Here is a 22,825-nt window from a genome sequence, read left to right as displayed (position 1 = left end):
CAAGAGACGGTTCCCTAATTTTTCGCCGTCGTATTTTTATTTGTGGAAAGGAGAGCACGCATTCGGGCACAACTGAGTTCCCTCGTTTATTTATTATTTATTTGCTGAGCACTTACCGTGTACAAAGCACTGTCCCCAGCGCTTGGGAGAGTACAATATAACAACTGACGTATTCCCTTCCCACAGCGAGCTCACAGACTAGACGGGGAGACGGGCATTAACGTACATAAATAAATCAATCAATTTCAGGTATTCTCAGATACGACGTACCTATGTGCTGTGGGGATGGGAGGGGGGAAGAACGAAGGGAGCACGTCAGGGTGCGCAGAAGGGAGCGGGAGAAGAGGAGGGCTTAGTCAGGGAGGGCTTCTCGGAGGAGATGGGCCTTCGATGAGGCTCCGAAGTGGGGGAGAGCGACTATCTGTCTGATATAAACGCCTGGCTGAGATTATCCGACCGTATGCCTTGATTCGCCAGCTTCTACAAACTCAAAACCAAACGCCTAAGCGTCCCCCTCGCCCGCTCTGACCTAACCTCGCTGCTCTCCTCCTACGGCCCTGCCCGCACGCTTCACTCCTCCACAGCGCCTGGCACAAAGCAAGTGCTTAAGAAACACCATCATTCAAGTGCAATATGGAAAAGTAGTGCTCACTTAGACCGGGAGCCCCACGTGGGACAGGGACTGTGTCCTGACTACCTTGTATCTACTCCAGGGCTCGGTACGGTGTTCGGCCCAATGACATAAGATTTCCAGGCCGCTTACTCTGTGCCGGGCACCGTTCTAAACCCCGGGGGGAGATACGAGGTCATCGATCGGGCCGTCCCACCTGGGGCTCCCAGTCTTCATCCCCATTTTCCAGATGAGGTCACTGAGGCGCAGAGAAGTGAAGCCACTTGCCCGAGGTCCCACAGCTGACACGCGGCGGAGCCGGGATTAGAACCCACCACGACTTCGGGCTCCCAGGCCCGGGCTCTTTCCGCTAAGCCACGCTGCTCTAATGCCAACCTACTCGCAGTACCTGCGTCTCGCCTATCTCTGCTGCTGATCTTTCACCCCCATCCTGTAGTAATAACGACGACGACGACGTCGGTATCTGTTAAGCGCCCGCTCTGTGCCGAGCGCCCTTCTAGGCGCCGGGGGAGAGACGAGGTCATCGGGTTGTCCCACCTGGGGCTCCCAGTCTTCATCCCCATTTTCCAGATGAGGTCACTGAGGCGCAGAGAAGTGAAGCGACTGGCCCGAGGTCACACAGCTGACACGTGGCGGAGCCGGGATTAGAACCCACGACTTCGGGCCCTTCCCCCTAAGCCACGCTGCTCTAACCTCAACCTACTCCCAGTACCCCCACCTCATCTATCTCGCTGCTGCTCTTTCACCCCCGTCCCGTCTCTGGCCTAGGCCACTCTCCCCCGCTTCATATCCAACAGTGACTCCCTCCACCCGCAAAGCCTTACCGAAGGCACAACTCCTCCAAGAAGCCTTCCCTGACTAAGCCCTCAACTCCTCTCTTCCCACTCCCGTCCGCGCTGCCCTGAGCTGCTCCCTTTATTCACCTCTCCCTCAGGCCACGGGTACTCAGGTACGTATCCGTAATTCATTTACATTAACGTCCGCCTCCCCTTTCCGGACCGTGAGCTCACCGTACGGAGAGGACGGGTCCACCAACTCTTGTTGTAATAACAACAACGTCGGTACCGCTAAGCGCCTGCTGTGTGCGGAGCACTGTTCTGAGCGCCGGGGTAGACACAGGCCGTCGGGTCGTCCCCCGTGAGGCTCCCGGTCGATCCCCATTTTACAGATGAGGTAACCGAGGCACCGAGAAGCGAAGTGACTTGCCCACAGTCACCCGGCTGACGGGTGGCAGGGCCGGGATTCGAACCCCTGACCTCCGACTCCCGAGGCCGGGAGTCCCTCTCCACCGAGCCACGCCGCCTCTCGAAGTTACAGTACGCTCTCTCGAGAGCTCAGAGAGCGCTCCGCACCCAGTGAGCACTCGTCACAGACGACCGACTGAGGGATTGAAGACCACCCTCTTCGGCGTTCTCGGGTCGGAGAGGGAGGAGAGAATTTCCGCGTTAACGGATCCCCTTCGGGTCCCTCCGTCGTAGAAGCTCTCCCGCACTTGAGGGTCGACCCACCACCTTAGCCCCAGGCGGCCAGGCTTCCCGGCCTGCGTCGGAAACCTCGGTCGTCTCCGACGCGCACGCGTCAAGCCACCGTCCCGTCCCGCTCCGCGGTTTTCGGGACACGGCGGTCCGGGTGAAGAAACGCGAAAGGGAGAGAGACGGGGGAGGAGTTGGACCGCGCACTCACACGACGAGGTCCCCGGTCAAGCGGACCAGGGAGAGGAGGGTGTGCTTCAGGGACGCCGCCAAGGGCAGGCTCTGGCTGCAGAGGGTCCCCAGGTGGGCGGCCTGCACGGCGCTGATGTAGCTCTCCGCTGGGATGGTGTCGTTGGCGAAGGCGTTGCGCTAAGGGGAGACAGAGGAGCCCAGGTCCACGGGACGGATGGCCCGGGGCGGGGCGCGCGTCGGAAATCAACGGGGGCGGGCGGATCGGCTGTTTTGACGTGGACGCCGCCGCCCGCTCGGAAACCCGACTTGCAAAAATCGCCACCGGCCAGCGACGGCTCCGCACGGCCCCCGGAGGCCCTCGCCCTGAACGGATCGACGGCACGGGGCGCCGAGAGGCCGTGACGTCCGACCTTAGGATCGGCCTGGGGGACCCGAGCCCCCGAGGCCAACGCCAAGAGGCCTCCGTGAGGTGGGGGCGGGGACGGGTCCATCAACCCCCCCGGCCTTCCGGCCGGCCGCCTCTCTTAGCGCCCGACCGACCGTGCCCCCGTCCGGGCGGCCCGGCCGGGTCTGTCACCCGGCTTCGTAAATACCGTCGACGAGTCCTTGAAGTCAGAGCTCCGGGCAAAGACCCGGGACGTAGGCTCGACTTCTGTTACCGCTCTGACGGCGGCTCCGGACTCACCCAAGACCCGATGTTGGGGAACTCGTTGGTGTGAATGTTGTTCCACGACTCGCACAGGGTCTGCACTGCCGACGGTAAGTTCTGGACGAGGCTGGGACCTGAGGCCGAGAGACGGGGCGAGACGCTTACCACGAGAAGGCAAGCGGCGCGGCTCGGTGGAAAGGGCCTGGCCTTGGGGGTCGGGGGTCATGGGTTCGAATCCCGGCTCTGCCACCCGTCAGCTGTGGGACTGTGGGCAAGTCACTTACCTTCTCTGTGCCTCAGTCACCTCGTCCGTAAAACGGGGATGAAGACCGTGAGCCTCACATGGGACAACCCGATGACCCCCGGCATCTCCCCCGGCGCTTAGAACAGTGCTCTGCGCGTAGTAAGCGCTTAACAGATACCGACGTTATTATCGAGAAGGGGAAGGAGAGACAGGCCCCCGTGGTTCACTACCGAATCTGAGCTCTAACACTCGGCGATACGTCGCTACGCGAGTCCAAGAGAAGACTTTCGACAACTTGTTAAGCGCTTAAATAACAGAGAGGATTCCCGTCGGGATCACTCGTATTTGTCAAGTGCTTCCTTTGGGTCGAGGACTATTCTGAGCGCCGGCTCGGGTCGGACCCGGTCCCCGTCCCACACGGGGCTCGCCGTCTTGATCCCCGTTTTCCAGCCGAGGTAACTGGGGCACAGAAGTGAAATGACTTGCCCACGCTCCCCCGGCAGACAAGTGGCAGCACCGGGATTAGAACCCAGGTCCCTCTGACTCCCAGGCCCGTGCTCCGTTCGCTAGGCCACGCTGCTTCCCCTCCGATCCTTCCAGGAAAACGGGCACGGGGACGAGACGGCCGGAAGGAAACGGGCTTGCTCCCACGGGGTGCCGGCCAAACGGAAATCACCACCGGAGCATCCCTTTCCCCTGACGTGCCCGTCTCTCCTTTCCGGCGGGGGGGGTCACCTTTCGGGATGCCGGTCCAGCACTCGGCCCAGGCTGGACACGCCTATCCGCAGTCGGATCATCGGGAGCCCTTAACCCGACGGTCACTTGGGCGCGTAATCACCGAAAACCTTAGAAGATCTAAAGATCCCACCGCAAGAGATTCCAGACTTCCGAAACGGCAAGATCTAGCTCCAGGCCGCTCCGCGGCTGCCTTCACGACACGGCGCCCGTCCGTTCGCCACCCGGGGGCGGGGGGGGGGGGGGCGGGGGGGGCTTCCGAAACAAGAGGAGCTGCCCGCTGTCGCGCGCCGAAGTTCAGATCCAGGTCTCGTCACAAAAGGGAGCTCCAACTTGGGAAGGCGAGAACCCGGCCACCCGGGGGACCTTACCCAACGTATTCGACCTGCAGCGGCTCGAGCCGATAGCCAAGACGGCGGAGTATCCCCGGAGCTTCTCCTCGGCGGGTCTGTTCTCGGCGGACCCCTCCTCGGAGAGGCTCTGCAGCAGGTAAGACCTACAGCCGGAGCGGGAAAGGATTTTTTCCATGAGCAGAGAGGTTGAGAGGGGGGAGAGGCCCGGAGGTCAAGAAGACCTGCGCGCTACAGCTAGCTTCACCTCCCCGGGGAAACGCAGCGCCGACTCGGGACTAGTCCCTCGACCTGCCGGCTCTCTGCTTACCGTACCGTAGAGTTTTCCCACTTGGTCTTTTCCCAGACTTCTGACATTCCGTCAGAAGCAGCGAGGCCTAGCGGAAGGAGCACGGGCCCGGGAGTGGGAGGGACATGGGTCCCGCTCCTGGTCCCGCCGATGGCTTGCCGGGCGACACCGGGCGAGTCACGTCACTTCTCCGGGCCTCAGCTTCCTCTCCTCTCCCGACTGAGGTTCAGTGCCCGTTCTCCCTCCCCGCTGAGACTACGAGCCACGTATGGGCCGGGGCCGGCGCCCGATCTTCTTATCCTCTGTCTACCCCGGCACTTGGCTCAGTAACTGGCCCAGAGTGAGCGCTTAACAAAAATATCACAGTGATTATCATCACCCGCACGGAGACAGGCAATCGTTCGGTGCTTGCGAGCAGACAGGAAGCCCGCGGCGACGGTTTCATCCCATCGGCAAAATGATAAAGCCAAGACCGGCGGCCCTCCGAGCCACTCCCGCCCAGCAGGGGTGGTCCTGGGAACCGTTAACCGGCCCCCCAGAATGGGACGGTACGGCTTGGTGGGTCTGTGGGCTGACTTCACCTTCCACAAGCGATGCAGGTCGTGTGTTCGTAAAAATGAAGCCCGGGTATTTATTCCTCAAAATGACAATAATAATTCCACAGCAATTCAAGTCTAACTCAGGTATCCGTAAACATTAAGCCCACGTATTTATCCCTCAACATCATCACGATAATCACGGTATCTGTTAAGCACTTCCTCCGTACCGGGCACCGGCCTAAGCGCCGGGGTGGACGCAGAGAAAATCGGGCCGGACACGGGCCCTGTCTCCCGGGGGACTCACGGTCTCGATCCCCATTTTACAGGTGAGGTGAGTGAGGCCCAGAGAAGAGAAGTGACTTGCCCGGGGTCACGCCGCAGACAAGTGGGGGAGCCGGGATTTAGAAGCCATGACCTTCCGCCTCCCGGGCCCGTGCTCCATCCGCCGCGCCACGCCGCTTCCCTTCGAGACAAACCGAGGCTCGGCGCTAAGGGGAAGGCACGTCGGAACGAGGAGAAGACTTCTCACGCGAGCAGAGGAATTGGAAGCTGGGAGGCCTCAAGGAAGGTTTAATAATTTGAGAAGCAGCGTGGCTCAGTGGAAAGAACGCGGTCTTGGGAGTCAGAGGTCACAGGTCCTGATCCCGGCTCTGCCGCTAGTCAGCTGTGTGACCCTGGGCAAGTCACTTCACTTCTCTGTGCCTCGGTTCCCTCATCTGTAAAATGGGGATTAAAACTGTGAGCCCCACGTGGGACAACCTGATCACCTTGTATCCCCCAGCGCTTAGAGCCGTGCTTTGCACACAGTAAGCGCTTAACAAATACCACAATCATCGTCGTCATCATCACAATAACAATAACGATGTTGGTATTTGTTAAGCGCTTACTATGCGGCAAGGACTGTTCTAAGCGCCGGGGTAGATACAGGGTAATCAGGTTGTCCCGCGTGAGGCCCCCAGTCTTCATCCCCATTTTACAGACGAGGTAACTGAGGCACAGAGAAGTGACTCGCCCACGGTCCCACGGCTGCCGAGGGGCGGAGCCGGGATCCGAACCCGTGAGCTCCGACTCCCAAGCCCGGGCTCTTTCCACCGAGTCACGCCGTCTAAGCCATTCGCACAAAGGGGACGATTCCGGGCACGCAACCTCACGGCCGGATTAAACGGAAAGAGGAGCGGTTTCGATCCCCCCGCCCAGGCGAAGGGGCGAACCCCGGAGACCGGACCCCTCCCCGACACCCCGCCGCTCCGAGGCCCGGGCCGCACCTGGTAAAGGACGCGTAGGTGTCAATGAGCTGCAGTGTGGCCGGCAGCAGGTTCTTGGTAATCTCGGACGACCCGTGAGGGTCCGTCTCGGCCGCCAGCTTGGAGAAATGCTCGTCCAGAGAGACCTGGACCTTGGAGATGGCGGCGTCGAGGGTGTAGATGGACTGCAGGCTGGGGATCTCGTGCAGCTGGAGGATGGTGGTGCAGTCGACGCCGCAGAAGGAGGAGATCTTCGACAAGACACCAGAAACGCAGGCAACCGGCGATGAGCATCCCCGTGCCGCGCACTACTGAGCGGAGACGCGGCGCGGCTCGGTGGGGAGAGCCCGGGCTCGGGAGGTGGGGGTCACGGGTTCGAATCCCGGCTCCGCCGCTCGCCAGCCGCGTGACCGAGGGCGAGTCACCTCGCTTCTCCGCGCCTCGGTGACCTCGTCTTTAAAACGGCGACGGAGACCGCGAGCCCCACGTGGGACAGCCCCATCACCTTGCCCAGCACTCAGGACAGTGCTCTGCACACAGTAAGAGCTTAACAGATGCCACCATTATTATTATTACTATAACAATGATACTCACTCCACCCCTACCGCATCTACGTACGTATCTTTACGCCCCATCACTGCCCCTAGCCAAAATCCAACGTCTTCTTTCCCCCGTAGTACGTAAGCTCCTTAGGGGCAGGGGTCACGTCGACCACCTCCGTCGGATCGTATCTTCCCAAGGGCTTAGCAGAGCGCTCGGCGCACGGCAAGCGCTCGGTCGATAGCGCCGATCGACTGGCGGCCAGGCGGACGTCACCGGCGGGGGGGGGGGGCGGGGGGGAGGGGGGCCGCCTCGCGGGCCTCCGTACCTGTCGGGCGAAATACTCTTCGGCTATTTCCACGTCATATTTCACCGAGCTGCACCTGGCGGAGGCCAGTTCCATGAGCGAGCCGGCGTGTTCCGCTTTCATGCCTTGTTTGATCAGGTGCTCCTGTTGGGACGACGGGGGGGGAAGGGTCTCCCTCCGGCACCTCGCCCGGCCGCCCTCGGGGCGTCCCGTCCGCTCGGGACCGGATCTCCCGGACCGGAGTCCGAAGGCCCTCCCCGGAAACCGTCGCCGCCCCGCCCCGCGGCCCCCCGGCCGGTACCTCGATCCAGCTGACGTAGGAGCCGACGCGGAGGCGCGAAGACCAGCGCAAGGTGTGTAGAATGTCACATTCGCTCATCTCGGGGGTGTTCGTAGCCAGCTGGTTCACGTAGTTCTTGGACGGCGGCAGGATCCCTAAGATCCTCCACAGCACTAAGAAATAATACTGCAGGGCGCAAGCCTCCTGGAAGAATCAGAGGGAACGACAGGCACGGAAATGACATTCCGCTGACGACGACGACGACGCCGGTATCCGTTGAGCGCTTACTATGGGCAGAGCACCGTTCCAAGGGTCCGGGTGGATACGGGGTCATCGGCTCGTCCCACGTGAGGCTCGCGGTCTCAATCCCCATTTTACAGACGAGGTCACTGAGGCACGGAGGAGCGACCCGCCCACGGTCACACGGCTGGGATTCGACCCCACGACCTCCGACTCCCAAGCCCGGGCACGTTCCACTGAGCCACGCCGCTTCTCCGATCCAACCCAGCTCCTCGTTATCCGAAAGGCCGTCCCCGCTGGCACCGTCCGGACGAGCTGAATTCGCCCGGAACCGGGTGGAGCGCCGCCCCCCGCCCCCCCGAGAGAGAATCTGAGACGGATCCGGTCTACACGGGCAGATCAGCGACGTCTCGGCTACGGTACGGGCCGACACGATCGGCGTCCTCCGGTTCCAGACGGAGAGAACCGCGAGTCGTTCGGCGAGGAACAGGACAGGAAGGAGGACGAGGGGTCCGAGGAGACGTGAGCGGAGCGGAGTTGGAGTAAGGGGCTGAAGGCGGCGGCCCCCCTAGCCTGCGAGCTCCTCGTGGGCAGGGATTCCTACTACGCTGAACTCTCCGAGTGCTTAGCCCGGTGCTCCGCGCACAGCAAGCACTCAATAAATAAACAGCGGCGTGGCAGAGTGGGTAGAACCCGGGCCCGGGAGCCAGAAGGACCTGGGTTCTAATCCCAGCTCCGCCACGCCACCGCCGTGACCCTGGACAAGTCACTTCACCGGTCTGCGCCTCAGTTCCCTCACCTGTAAAACGGGGGACTAAGACTGCGAGCCCCAAGTGGGACACGGACCGCGGCGTGGCGTAGCGGAAAGAGCCCGGGCTTGGGAGTCAGAGGTCGCAGGTTCTAATCCCGGCTCCACAACCGGTCAGCTGGGTGACTCTGGGCAAGTCGCTTGACTTCTCTGTGCCTCAGTTACCTCACCCGCAAAACGGGGATGAAGACCGTGAGCCCCTCGTGGGACGACCTGATTACCGTGTATCTTTCCCGGCGCTCAGAACGGCGCACGGCACATAGCGAGCGCTTAACAGATGCCATTATTAACCTCATTATAGCTTGTATACACCTTCGTTCCGGGCAAGGAACGGGTCGGCTAATTCTGTTGTATTGTCCTCTCCCAAAGACTTGGTACAGTGCTCTGCACACGGTAAGCGCTCAATAAATACGACTGGCTGATCTCCCCCAAGGCTTAGGACCTCGCCCCCTCCCACCTCTCCTCCCTTCTCTCTTTCCACCGCCCACCCCGCAGGCTCCGCTCCTCCGCCGCCCGCCTCCTCGCCGGCCCCCGGTCTCGCCCGTCCCGCCGTCGACCCCCGGGCCGCGTCCTCCCGCGGTCCCGGAACGCCCTCCCTCCTCGCCTCCGCCAAACTGATTCTCTTCCCCTCTTCGAAACCCAACTTGGAGCTCACCTCCTCCGAGGGGCCTTCCCAGACTGAGCTCCCCCCCTTTCTCCCTCTGCTCCCTCTACCCCCCCTTCACCTCTCCGCAGCTCAACCCTCTTCTCCCCCCTTTCCCTCCGCTCCTCCCCCTCTCTCTTGCCATCCCCTCGGCACCGTACTCGTCCGCTCGACTGTATATCTCTTCAATACCCTATTCATTTCGTTAATGAGACGTGCATCGCCTCGATTCTATTTATTTGCTATTGTTTTAATGAGATGTTCATCCCCTCGATTCTATCTATCGCCATCGTTCTTGCCCGTCCGTCTCCCCCGATCAGACCGTGAGCCCGGCAGAGGGCGGGGACCGTCTCTACCTGTTACCGATTTGTCCATTCCAGGCGCTTAGTACGGTGCTCTGCACATAGTAAGCGCTCAATAAATACTACTGAAGGAACGAATGACAGCGCCGGGTGCCGAGCGAGGGCTTAACAGATACCATTAAAAAGATAAATACCAGAGAATAACAGATCAGAACAAGCCAGAGGAGACCCACCCAGGGTCACCAAGACGGCGGCGAGATCGACCGTCGCCAGGCGTCTGCTCTTCACTTTTCACTTCTCGCCCTTTTCGGGCAGCGGAATGGGAGAATAAAATAACAAAAGCCGAACTCCTAGAGAGAGCTGACACCGACCTGGCCGTTACAAATCGTCCACCTGATCCCGGGTACGGGTCTGCTGTGATGACCACCTCCCCGATGGCGACGCCGGCACGAGCCCGTCCTCTCGGGGAGGTCTGGGCTGGCGGGGCCCAGCCCGGCGGCCCCCCGGAAGTCTTACCAGCGCCGTTACGTTCTTGCTCTCCTTCCTCCTGACCGTATCGAACTGTGACCCGGCGGCAACCAGAGAGGTCAGTGCAGCGTAAAGCTCGTCGTACTTCACGGCTCGGGAGAAGAGGACGTCGCAGACCTAGGGCCGAGACAAGGCGCTTTTACTTACGTTATCCCCCCCCCCCCCGCCCGACGCTCCTCCCTTCGCTCCCAGCTGGTCATCCCTGCGTCATGAGACGGGCTTCACTGGCGTGTTGACACCGCTCCTTCCCATTCGAGAAACAGTCGCTTCGCGGCCTTAGGTCAGATTCAAGTAGGACTGTTCCCGACGATCAGTCATCTCCGAAGGTGACAGGACCAACGGGCTTAAAGTCAGCAAGGCCCAGTGGGAAGAGCCCGGGCCTGGGGGCCGGAGGACCGGGGTTCTAATCCCAGCTCGGCCAACGGCTTGCCGGGTGACCCTGGACAAGTCACACCTTGGTGCCTCAGTTTCCTCAACTGCAAAATGAGGACTAAACGCCTGTTTTCCCTCCTACTTAGACCGGGAGCCCCATGCGGGACGGGGGTTGGGTCCGGCCTAATTACCTCGTATCCACCCCGGAGCTTAGGACGGGGTTTGACACGCGGTAAGCACTTAAATACCACGAAGAGGCCCAGATGGAACTCGAGCCAACAGCACAATTCTTGAAATATTAAGAATTATCGGTCCCTCCGAAGAGTCTGTCTCAGAGTCGACGCTGGCCAATAAATACATCAGCAAAAACCATCCGTCCCGCAAAGCTTGGAAAACTCGCCATTCCCACCCTCCGACGAGCTACGGGGAGGCCGCGACCGAGAGAGTCGAGCCCAGGGTCAAACCTTATCCCCGATTAAAACGATATTTGAGCGTCTCCGGTACCATATTATCAAGGCGGTTCAGATCGTCCTCCGAGGCTTCCGGCGACAGGATGCAATAGAATCTGGGCTGTGGGGCCGCATCTGGGATTTAATGCACAGGTTTACAAATAAGCCGTCTGACCCTCAAACCTAGTTGGCTGCTGGGGCACAAAAACGTCACCAAAAATCGATCGGTCAATCAGCGGTACCGATTCAGTCTTTAGTGCGTGCGGACCGCTTGGGAGAGTATAATACAGAGTCGGTAGACACATTCCCTGCCCACAAGGAGTTTACGGTCTCGGCTACTGAAGCATGCGGCTTCCAAAAGGTACGAGGGTCAATGCACTGACGACTCGGGGGACCAGACGTTCACGATCGCTTTCTCCGAAGCGCGTGGCAATCTTACCCTCCCCAGCCGGGTAGATCGCCGAGAGACAGAAAGCAACTCAGACCTTCCCATCCACTCCGGTGACACGCGGGTTCACGCTCGATAAACACGACCGACTGACCTGATCGTGAGTTAACGCCGTGGGAGAAACGTTTAACACCCTGGGAGAAACGTTTAACTCGGCCTGACACGCAGACAGGAGACCCGGAGTCCTAGGACTGCCTTCAAGCGCGGAGAGGACAAGTGCCGGCCAAAACGGCGCCACGGCCTTCTAGAGGGGCAAGATCTGGAGCGACGGAGCAGAGCCCGGCTCCCCCTGCAAGGTTCTCCCCTTGGGCCGGGCTACCGAGGGAGGCGGCGGGCTACCCGCCCCGTCTGTCGATGGCCGGCCTGCGGGTGCCTCTCGAGGTCCTTCCCCGATCTCTGATCCTAAGCTATTGCCCCTCGTCTCTGCTCTGCTACTCTGTCACGGCATTTACTTAACTTCCTTCCTTCCTCCCTTCCTTAACTTCTATTTTTAACCACTCAATCTCCAATGGCTCCTTCCCCGCTGCCTTCAAACACGCCCACGTCTCCCCCATCCTAAAAAAACCCGCTCTCGACCCCACTTCCCCCTCCAGTTATCGCCCCATCTCCCTACTACCCTTCCTTTCCAAAATCCTAGAACGAGTCGTCTACGATCGATGCTTAGAATTCCTCAACTCCCATTCTCTCCCAGACCCCCTCCGATCTGGCTTCCGTCCCCTCCGCCCTACCGAGACCGCTCTCTCTGAGGTCACCCGTGACCTCCTTCTTGCCAGATCCGATGGCTCCTACTCCATTCTGATCCTCCTCGACCTCTCTGCTGCCTTCGACACTGTCGACCGTCCCCTCCTCCTCCATACCTCATCTCGCCTCGGCTTCACGGACTCCGTCCTCTCCCGGTTCTCCTCTCACCTCTCCGGCCGGTCATTCTCGGTCTCCTTCGCCGGCGCCTCCTCCCCCTCCCATCTTTAACTGTCGGAGTTCCTCAAGGGTCAGTTCTCGGCCCTCTTCCGTTCTCCATTTACACTCACTCCCTCGGTGAACTCGTCCGCTCTCACGGCTTCGACTACCATCTCTACGCAGATGACCCGCGGATCTACATCTCCGCCCCCGTCCTCTCCCCCTCCCTTCGGGCTCGCGTCTCCTCCCGCCTCCGGGACGTCTCCACCCGGATGTCGGCCCGCCGCCTAAAACTCAACGTGAGCGAGACCGAGCTCCTCATCTTCCCTCCCGAACCCGGTCCTCTCCCAGACTTCTCTATCACCGTGGATGGCACGACCGTCCTTCCCGTCTCTCGGGCCCGCGATCTCGGTGTCGTCCTCGACTCGTCCCTCTCGTTCACCCCACGCGTCCTATCCGTTATCGAGACCTGCCGGTTTCACCTCTACGATATCGCCGAGATCCGCCCTTTCCTCTCCACCCAGACGGCTACCTTACCGTTACGGGCTCTCGTTATATCCCGGCTAGACTACCGTGTCGGCCTTCCTTCCTCCTCTCTCGCCCCGCTCCGGTCTATCCTTCACTCCGCCGCCCGGCTCATCTTCCCGCAGAAACGATCCGGGCACGTCACTCCCCTTCTTAAACAACTCCAGTGGTTGCCCGTCGACCTCCGCTCCAAACAAAAACTCCTCACTCTAGGCTTCGAGGCTCTACGTCACCTCGCCCCTTCCTACCTCTCCTCCCTTCTCTCTTTCCACCGCCCACCCCGCACGCTCCGCTCCTCCGCCGCCCGCCTCCTCGCCGTCCCTCGGTCTCGCCCGTCCCGCCGTCGACCCCCGGGCCGCGTCCTCCCGCGGTCCCGGAACGCCGTCCCTCCTCGCCTCCGCCAAACTCATTCTCTTCCCCTCTTCGAAACCCTACTTAAAACTCACCTCCTCCGAGAGGCGTTCCCAGACTGAGCTCCTCTTCCCCCTCTACTCCCTCCGCCATCCCCCCTTTACCTCTCCGCAGCTAAAGCCTCATTTTCCCCTTTTCCCTCCGCTCCTCCACCTCTCCCTTCCCATCCCCACGGCACCGTACTCGTCCGCTCGACTGTATATATTTTCGTTACCCTATTTATTTTGTTAATGAATTGTACGTCGCCTCGATTCTATTTAGTCGCCATCGGTTTTTACGAGATGTTCTTCCCCTCGACTCTCTTTATCGCCATCGTTCTCGTCTGTCCGTCTCCCCCGATCAGACCGTAAGCCCGTCAGACGGCAGGGACCGTCTCTATCTGTTGCCGACTTGTTCATCCCAAGCGCTTAGTTCAGTGCTCTGCACATAGTAAGCGCTCAATAAATACTATTGAATGAATGAATGAATTTACTCTGCGCTCACGGACGTGTCAGAGCTCTGTGCAGAGGGTCACATTTTCTCTCACCTGACGAACAGTGCTTGGTCCAGTTTTCTTCGACCTCTCTGAACCCATGATAGAGGGGCGTCGTGGTACGGCGGTTGCTGTCCTGGGAGCCGCTTGCCCAGCCGAAAGGAGGGCTCAGCAGGTTATACTGCACCTGTTTAAACACACGGATGCGCAGGTTAGGGGGGAGAGAGAGAGAGAGAGACAGAGGGAGGGAGGGAGAGAGACAGAGGGAGGGAGGGAGGGAGAAAGGAAAGGAAAGGAAAGGAAAGGAAAGGAAAGGAAAGGAAAGGAAAGGAAAGGAAAGGAAAGGAAAGGAAAGGAAAGGAAAGGAAAGGAAAGGAAAGGAAGGAAAGGAAGGAAAGAAAGGAAAGAAAGGAAAGGAAAGGAGAAGGAAAGGGAAAGGGAAAGGAAAGAAGAAGGAAGGAAAGGAAGGAAAGAAAGGAAAGAAAGGAAGGAGAGAAAGAAAAAAAGAAGAGAGAGAGAAAGAAAGCGAGAGAGAGAGAAAGCAAGAGAGAGAGAGAAAGCAAGAGAGAGAGAAAGAAAGCGAGAGAGAAAGCGAGAGAGAGAAAGAAAGCGAGAGAGAAAGAAAGCGAGAGAGAGAAAGAAAGCGAGAGAGAGAAAGAAAGCGAGAGAGAGAGAGAAAGAAAGCGAGAGAGAGAGAGAAAGAAAGCGAGAGAGAGAGAGAAAGAAAGCGAGAGAGAGAGAAGGAAAGCGAACGAGAGAGAAGGAAAACGAGAGAGAAGGAAAGCGAGAGAGAAAGGGAGGAAGGGAGGAAGGGAGGAAGAAAGGAGAGGGCGGTGGCAAGTTCTCATTCTGAGCGAAGTTAAAGGCAGAAAACTGAGGCAGATCCTCTATTACTTCAGAGCCTGGGGAATGAGAGTCAGCATCAAGTCAGAGCCGGTATAAAGCAAACCCCACGTTAACGTGCAGCGGGACCACTGTCAGGAGATCCATCAGAGGCCGAATTCAAAGCACTAAATCAAGCACGCTGAGGCCAGAAGGTCAAGGAACTGGATTTAATTTGCAACATGAGAAATTCAGGCCACAAACAGAGGACTGACTGAAGACAGCTGCACAATCTCTTTTCTCAAAGGCCTCAGAGGCTACATTTTCCTCCAAACTGGAATGGTTATGGACCAGTCCCGGACTAAGATGAGGAATGGATTCTGTGACCTACCCCGACCCTTCGATTCCATAATCCTAAAACCAAAAAGTTGGCCAACCCACAGGTAGGTGTTAGTCGGCCTGCCCGCCCCTTAAGCAGCAGGGCCCTGGAAACAAACGAAAAATCACTGGCCCAACAAAAACCGGGCACTTGGCTGCCCGTGAGGACGTGTTAAAGAAACATTCATCGGCGTTAATTCCGAGAACAAGGGAGAACGTCTTCTGGGCTAGCTGTGAGGCCTGTTTTTAACAGAAAACACTTGAAAATGATAACGACGACGGCATCTGTTAAGCGCTTACCATGTGCAGAGCACCGTTCTAAGCACTGGGGGGGATACAAGGTGATCAGGTTGTTCCACGTGGGGCTCACAGTCTTACTCCCCGTTTTACAGAAGAGGTAAGTGAGGCCCAGAGAAGTTAAGTGACTTGGCCAAAGTCACACAGCTGACGAGCCGTGGAGCCGGGATCAGAATCCATGCCTTCCGACTACCAAGCCCGGGCCCTTCCCACCGAGCCACGCTGCTTCTCACTTCTCACGCTGCCCAACTTCTAACTCCAAACCGTTCCGGCCCCCGACAAATGACTCAGCGGGGCGGTCGCTGCGTCGCCCAGCGCGGCGCGAGTTCGAGAACGGGTCGGTTCCGAAAGCGGAGGACCGGGGGACCCGGCCGGCCGTACCTGCTCGAAGAGGTACGTGGGGACTTTGGAATACTGATGGAGGAGGTAGTCGAAGACCAGGAGGAGGCGGGCCAGAAGGAGAGGCACGGAGCGCAGCTGGGAATCCATGTTGGCCGTGAGTTCCAAGACGGTCTGGATGCAGAGGGCCAAAACGGAGCGGCGGCCCTTCTCGGAAAAGTTGTGGAAGATCAGCAGCAGCAGCTGCAGATGCTCGACGTTCAAGTCTTCCGTGTCATTAGGAAGCGTCCCCTGGAGGGCGTTCTGTTTCAGCGTGGCTACGAACCTGCCCGCGAGAAGGAAGACGCGTCAGTCTGGCGGGAAGGTATACATTTCTCATCTGTGATCATCCGTATTCGTGTCGGTCTCCCCCTCGGGACCGCGGGTTCACCGCGGGCAGAGAATGTGTCCGTTTACCGCTACGCTGTGGTCACCCGAGGGCTCAGCACAGTGCTCTGCACGCAGTGAGTGCCCGATAAATACGACTGACTGATGGGGAAGACCACCTATATCTCACCTGGGGTCTAACTCTTAAGGTCCCGAAGAGAAATTTCTTCAATATGGTATTTAAGTTAAACCCCCCGGGAAGAGAAAAAAATCACAACGGAAGAGGGGAGGAAGTTGCACGGCGGGTTTGGTGAAAAGGGCCCAGCTTTTCAATCTATAAGGTGAATAGGTTTTTTTGTTTGCTTGTTCGTATTTTTAGTTTTTAATTCCCTCCTCCTTCCCCCCTTCAGCTAAGCCCCCTTTCCCTCTGCTCCCCCTCCTCTCCCCTCTCCACCCTCTGCCCCTCCTCCCCCAGCACTGTGCTCATCTGTATATGTTTTTATCATCCTCTTTATTTTGTTAATGAGGCGCACATCCCCTCGATTCTATTTATCGTGATTACGCTGTCTCGTTTCTGTCCGTCCGTCTCCCCCGATTAGACTGTGAGCCCGTCCCCGGGCGGGGACCGTCTCTATCTGTCGCCCGACTGTCCATCCCAAGAGCTTAGTACAGTGCTCTGCACACAGTGAGCGCTCAACCGATACTACTGAATGAATGAATGAATGAATGATGGTATTTGTTAAGCGCCGATTATACGACCAGGCATTACGCTAAGCAATGGGGAGGACACAAGCTGATCGTGTGGGACGGAGGCGGCGCCGCCCCACGTGAGACTCACAGTCTTAATTCCCGTTTCGGAGATTAAGTAAATGAGGCACAGAGAGGTTAAGTGACTTCCCCAGGGTCACGCACCAGGCAAGCGGCGGAGATGGGATCAGCGAAGCAGAGCGGCCTAGGGGACAGAGCCCGGGCCTGGGAGTCAGGAGGACCTGGGTTCTAATCCCGGCCCTGCCACCTGTCTGCCGCGTGACCTCGGGCATATCGCCTCACTTCTCTGGGCCTCAGTCACCTCATCCGTTAAATGGAGATTAAGACTGAGCCCCACGTGGGACGGGGACTACGTCCAACCCGATTAGCTTGTTTCTATCCCAGTGCTTAGTGCAGTTCCTGGCACGTAAGAAGTGTTTAACAGATACCTTAAAAAAAAAAAAAAAACCAACCCAGCCAGATCCTCTGACTCCCAGGCCCATGCTCTTTCCACTCGTAATAATGATAACTGTGGTATTTCTTAAGTGCTTATCTTGTGCCAAGCACTGGGGTAGATTCAAGACAATCAGGTCCCACATGGGACTCACATTCTAAGCAGGAGGGAGAACGGGTACGTGCAGTTGAGGGAACTGAGGGCCGGAGAAGCGAACCGACTCGCCCCGGGTCACGCCGCAGACAAGCGGCGGAGCTGGGATTAGAACCCGGGTCCTCCGAACGGCCGGGCCCCGGGCTCTACCCACCGGGCCACCCTGCTTTTCTAGCTTCTCCGCTTTCTCCTTTGAAAAAGAATGGTAACCTCAGCAACCTCAGTTATGCTCGCCTGTGGTTCCGCCTGCCAGTCGCGTCCACATTCCCGCCGACCTGAAGGGAAAACCCTCCTAAGCCTCCAGCGGATCCCCTCTCTTCCTCTTCCTCCCCCGGCGGAAAGCCCAGCTTCAGGGACCCACCGGGACAGCCGGATCGACCGCTCCCAACGTCCGGAGCCCGGAGGCAGTCTCGCGCGCGACGGAAGGGTCACGGAGAGGGGACGGGTTTCCCTGGGGTTTCCTTACCTCTCCCACACCTTCAGGCACTCGGGGACGTCAGGGTCCCCCTGGGCGTTGGCTTTGTGTTGCCAGATGAGGAGGAGGCGAGAGAGCACGGAGAGGCTCTGGGGGTGAATGTACAGGGGCCAGGGGCCCTCCGAGAAAGGAGCGACTCCCAGCTGCTGCAACAAGGCGTTCTGGGGACAGAGACAGAGAGGAGGTGGTTAGGAACCAGAGAACCCGTCATCTCCGCCTCGCCGGAGCTGGGGTCGGAAGGACGACGAGGCGGCGCCGGAAAGCCAGGGTGTTGTACTGTATTCTCCCCGGGTGCTCGGCACAGCGCTCCACACCCGGTGAGCGCTCAAACGAGGACCGTTTCATTCATTCGACGCTATTTATCGAGCCCTTACTATGTGCAGCGCGCCGGACTGAGCGCTTGGAACGTACAAGTCGGCAACGGAGAGAGACGGTCCCCGCCCTCTGACGGGCTCACGGTCTCATCGGGGGAGACGGGCGGACGAGGACGATGGCCACAGAGGCGAGGGGAAGAACATCTCGTCAAAACGACGGCAAATAAATAGAATCGGGGTGACGTACGTCGCGTTAAACAAAATAAATAGGGTGACGATGATACAGGCCGTCGAGCGGACGAGTACAGTGCCGAGGGGGTGGGACGGGAGAGGGAAAGGGGGGAGAAGAGGGTTGAGCTGCGGAGAGGTGAAGGGGGGGGGGGGCGGGTAGAGGGAGCAGAGGGAAAAAGGGGGGAGCTCAGCCCGGGAAGGCCTCTCGGAGGAGGTGAGGCAAAACCTAACGTCCCTCTGGCTGTCCGATCTCTAGCTAAGAGACGGCAGACAGAAGGTCCCTCCGGGCGCAGGTCGGGGTCTGGCCGGCGGAACTGCTTTCGACGAGCGGGACGGGCGAAGCTGAGAGGTCTGGGAGGAGAGAGAGAGCTCCGACAGAAGCTCAAGGCGCTGGGGGTGTTAAAACGCTCTTTTGAAAGCACGGATATTATAGAAGAAGGGTGACTGCAAGCTAAAGGCGTCACCAGATCGTCGGTCGCGGGCTGTAAGGAGTGAACAGTAAAGCTAGCAGAGATTTCTTTGAAAGAACGTTACGTTTAGGAACACAGAGAAGCGGCGTGGCTCGGTGGAAAGAGCACGGGCTTCGGAGTCAGAGGTCATGGGTTCGAATCCCAGCTCAGCCACCCGTCGGCTGTGTGAGTTCGGGCAAGTCACCTGACTTCTCGGCGCCTCAGTTACCTCATCTGTAAAATGGGGAGTAAGACCGTGAGCCCCACGTGGGACAACCTGATTCCCCTGTGTCCCCGTCCCCCCCCCAGCGCTCAGAACGGTGTTCGGCACATAGTGAGCGCTTAACAAATACCAACGTTATTATTATTAGGTTTACGGGCTTAAAAGTCATCAGTGTGTTTGAGTTATCAGGCGAAGCCCCACGCAAGGAGCTCTGTAACCGGGCAGCCTTTAGTTAGGGTCCGTAGAGCCGATGTGCTTCCGAGTTCTGTTCCGTCACTTCACCTGACCTGCGATTTTGTTTTTTAATGGTGTGTAGTAAGCGCTTACTATGTGCCGGGCACTGTCCTAAGCACTAGGACAGACACAAGCTACTCGGACTGGATAAAGCCCACGTCCCACACGGGGCTCACGGAGGCCCGGAGGAGTTAAGAAACCTGCCCAGGATCACGGAGCAGACGAGGGCTTCGTTCGGCGTACCCTCCTCTTCCTCCACACCTCACAAGGCTACAGACGGGCCCGAGGCTCCTGCCTCGGACAATCGGTCGTATTTACTGAGCGCCTGCCGCATGCAGGGCACCGGACAAGCGTCCGGGAGAGTATGGGAAGCAGCGGGGCCACGTGGACGGAGCCCGGGCCCGACAGTCAGAAGGACGGGGGTTCTAATCCCGGCTCTGCCACTCGCCCGCCGTGTGACCTCGGGCCAGTGGCTTCGCTGGGCCTCGATACCCTCATAAAATGAGGACTGAGACTATAAGCCCCACATGGGACGGGTTTCTGTACAACCCGATTTGCTTATATCCTCCCCGGTCCTCAGTCCAGTGCCTGGCACGGAGTCAGCGCTTAACGAATGCCAGAGTTATTATTACAACCCAACAACAGACACAGTCCCTGCTCACCAGCCCGCAGTCTAGAGGAGGAGACGGACATTACTGGGAATAAATAAATTACAGATATGTACAATTGGTCTCCTACAACACACATCGAGCAGGATGTCTGTGGGAGGCCTGAACGGGCCGAAAATACGGGCATTACCAGAGCTGACGTCCGGTTTGGTCGCTACCTGGCCTGACCCTTGCAGTCCCCGGAGCCCCTGGGCACAACCGTACGTAAGTAAAAAGGAACTACAGCTGCCCGGCAGCGACAGTAGCTGTATTCTTCCCCTTCCCCGTTTCTCACGGCACCTGTCACGCATCTAACACGTGCCGAGCACCCTTCTAAGCTTTCGGGTAGGTAGAAGCCAATTCGGCCGGACGGAGGGCTCACAGGCTGAGGGGGAGAGTTACTGAATCCCCATTTTACAGTAGAAGGAAACCGAGACACAGAGAAGGAGAGGGACTTGCCCACAGTCACACAGCAGGGAGGTGCTGGAGCCGGGACTAGAACCCAGGTCCTCCGACTCCCAGGCCACGCCGCCTCCCTCGTACGGCGTGGCGGACAGAGCGCGGGCCCGGGAGTCAGAAGGTCACCGGTTCTGATGCCGGCTCCGCCACTCTACGCTGTGTGACCTCCGGGCAGGTGGCTTCACTTACCTGAGCCTCAGTTACCTCGTCTGGAAAATGGGGATTGAGACTGTGAGCCCCCTGTGGGACAGGGACTGGGTCCAGCCCGATTTTGCTTGTATCCGTCCGGTTCTTCGGACAGCGCCTGGCACGTGGGAAGCGCTTAACCAACAGCGGAATTACTACCCCCCACCCGGTCTAGGATTCCAAAAATGGACGGCGGGATCCGACCCAACCTCCCCCCGGGGAGCTCGGGGCTCTGGGGACCATCTCAGCCCAAGGAGAGCTGAACTGTCAGGCACAGAGGGGCCGTAGAATCGGCATCGACTCAGTTCTTCCAAGGACCTGACTGGCAACGAGCAGTAGACTAACGGGGCTTTCCCTATTATCGTCCGGACAAGCACACCCTTGAAAAGGCCCAGACTTCGGGGGCTTCCGGGAGCAATCTCCGATCCGCGTTAAGAGCCGAAAACCCCGGCAGGACTCTCTGTCCCAACGGGGTCAGAGAAAACAATTGCTCTGGGTTTGCAGGCTGGATCCTCAATGGGGCATTCTTCCTCTTCTAAATATAGGCCAACATCTACGCATTACTTCCCACCCTAGGTAACTTCCCCATTGGACTCAAAAGAAAGGGAGTTTCACTTTAACACCGGGGTAGAAATGGGACATGGTGAATGCTTGAGAGAGAGGTTAGAAACCACCAGAAATTTTTCCCGTATCAAATTTTCTACACTTCCCAAGCACCTAGTGCAGTGCATTACACCCACCGGGCGCTCAGCAGAAGCTATTATTACTTCCAGTACAGGTACTAGAGTAGATCAGTCGTCATTCACACCACTGTCTTCGGCAGTTGGTTCGGACATTTAACTCCCGCCTCGAATCCCTTGTCCTCCTACCTCCCTCCATCTCTTGCCCCAGAGGCGGGCCACGTAATTTACTGAGAAAATCGAAACCGTCAGGAGTGATCTCCCTAAAACCTCCCCCGCTCCTCTTCGGTCGCTCCCTCCTCGCGCCCCTTCTTCCGACTCTTCCATCCCTCCCATCGGTGTCTCGAGAGACCTCCCGCCTCCGCTCAAAATCCACCGGCTCCACCTGACCCCATCCCTGTGCACCTTTTCAAAACCTCTCCCCTTCTTCCCTCCCCGATCGCCATCGTCAGCCGTTCCCCCTCCAACGGCTTCTTCCCTACTGTTTTCAAACTCGCTCATGTCTCTCCTACCCTAAAAAGACGCGCGCTCTCTCGATCCCAGAGCTCCCTCTAATTATCACTCCATCTCCCTCCTGCTATCCCTCTCTAAATTCCTTGGGCGAGTTGTCTGTCCCCCCCCCCCCCCCCCCGTCTTCATTTCTTCTCCAAATCCCTCCTTGATCCCCTCCGGTCTGACTTCTGTCCCCTCCACTCCGCCGCAACTGCCTCCTCAAAGGTCAGCGATGATCTCCTTCTCGCCGAATGCAACGGCCTCTATTCCATCCTATTCCTCCTTGACCGCTCAGCTGACGACGACACCGTGGACCACCTCCTCCTGGAAACATTACCCGACCTTGGGTTCGCTGACCCCTACAGCGGGAGTCCTTCAGAGGCTCGGTTCTGGGTTCCCTTCTACTCTCCGTCTATCCCCATTCCCTCGGAGAACTCGTTCGCTCCTTTAAGCTTCAACTACCGACTCCGCCCAGACGATTCCCGAATCTACATCTCCAGCCCCGATCTTCCTTCGCTGCAGTCTCCGACTTCCTCCTGCCTTCGGGACATCTCAACTTGAACGTCAATCGGTCGATCGTATTTACTGAGCGCTTGCTGCGTTCGGGCACTGTACTGAGCACTCGGGAGAGTACGGTATAACAATGTCAGTCCACACCTCAAACTTGACATGTCCACGACAGGACCACCCATTTCCCCAGCCAAACCCCGTCCTTCCCCCCCCGACTTTCCCATCACCGAAGACAGCACCACCCCCCTCCCCGTCTCATTAGCCTGTAAATCTGGCCTTACCTTAGACTCAGCTCTCTCAATCAACCCACATATACAATCCATCACCAAGTCTGGTTATTCCACCTTGGCAACTTTGCTAAAATCCGCCTTTCCCTCTCCAGCCAAACTGCTGACACGTTAATCCGGGCACTTATCCTACCCCACTCTGATTACTGCGTCGACCTCCTTGGTGACCTCCCTGCCCTGTTTTGTCTCTTCCTACTTCAGTCCACACTTCACTCCGCTGGCCAGGTCATTTGACCGAACTACGCAGTCCGTGTTTCCCCACTCCTCCGGAACCTCCAGGGGCTGCCCATCCAACTCCACATTAAACAGAAACTCCTTACATTGGTTTCGGAGCACTCAATCACTTGGCCCCCTCCTACCTCTCCTCCCTGATTTCCTCGTACAACCCCCCCCCCCCGCCCCGCACGCTTCCCTCGTCTGATGCCACCGTATTCGCTGTGCCTCGATCTCGTGTGTCTCATCACCAACCCCTCGCCCGCTTCCTTACTCTGGCCTGGAAGCCCCTCCCTCTTCAT

At 58.5% G+C, this 22,825-nt stretch overlaps 1 protein-coding gene across 1 annotated transcript in view; it reads right to left on the bottom strand.

Moving 5' to 3' along the window:
* UBR4 (ubiquitin protein ligase E3 component n-recognin 4) overlaps positions 1 to 22,825 on the bottom strand; it is a gene marked incomplete at its 5' end in the record, with an annotated part of 148,943 nt that overhangs the window by 101,285 nt on the left and 24,833 nt on the right. Inside the window, 11 exon segments of the mRNA XM_029064851.2 lie at positions 2,315 to 2,472; positions 2,981 to 3,078; positions 4,295 to 4,419; positions 6,367 to 6,596; positions 7,214 to 7,336; positions 7,494 to 7,676; positions 9,982 to 10,110; positions 10,870 to 10,949; positions 13,622 to 13,754; positions 15,446 to 15,728; positions 17,590 to 17,759. Of these exon segments, the coding sequence (XP_028920684.2) occupies positions 2,315 to 2,472; positions 2,981 to 3,078; positions 4,295 to 4,419; positions 6,367 to 6,596; positions 7,214 to 7,336; positions 7,494 to 7,676; positions 9,982 to 10,110; positions 10,870 to 10,949; positions 13,622 to 13,754; positions 15,446 to 15,728; positions 17,590 to 17,759 (1,712 nt within the window).

The sequence above is a fragment of the Ornithorhynchus anatinus genome, chromosome 5 (assembly GCF_004115215.2).
Source record: "Ornithorhynchus anatinus isolate Pmale09 chromosome 5, mOrnAna1.pri.v4, whole genome shotgun sequence".
Classification (NCBI taxonomy): domain Eukaryota; kingdom Metazoa; phylum Chordata; class Mammalia; order Monotremata; family Ornithorhynchidae; genus Ornithorhynchus; species Ornithorhynchus anatinus.
The sequence above is the reverse complement of the archived record's forward strand: the minus strand, read 5'-3'. Positions and strand labels throughout refer to the sequence as shown.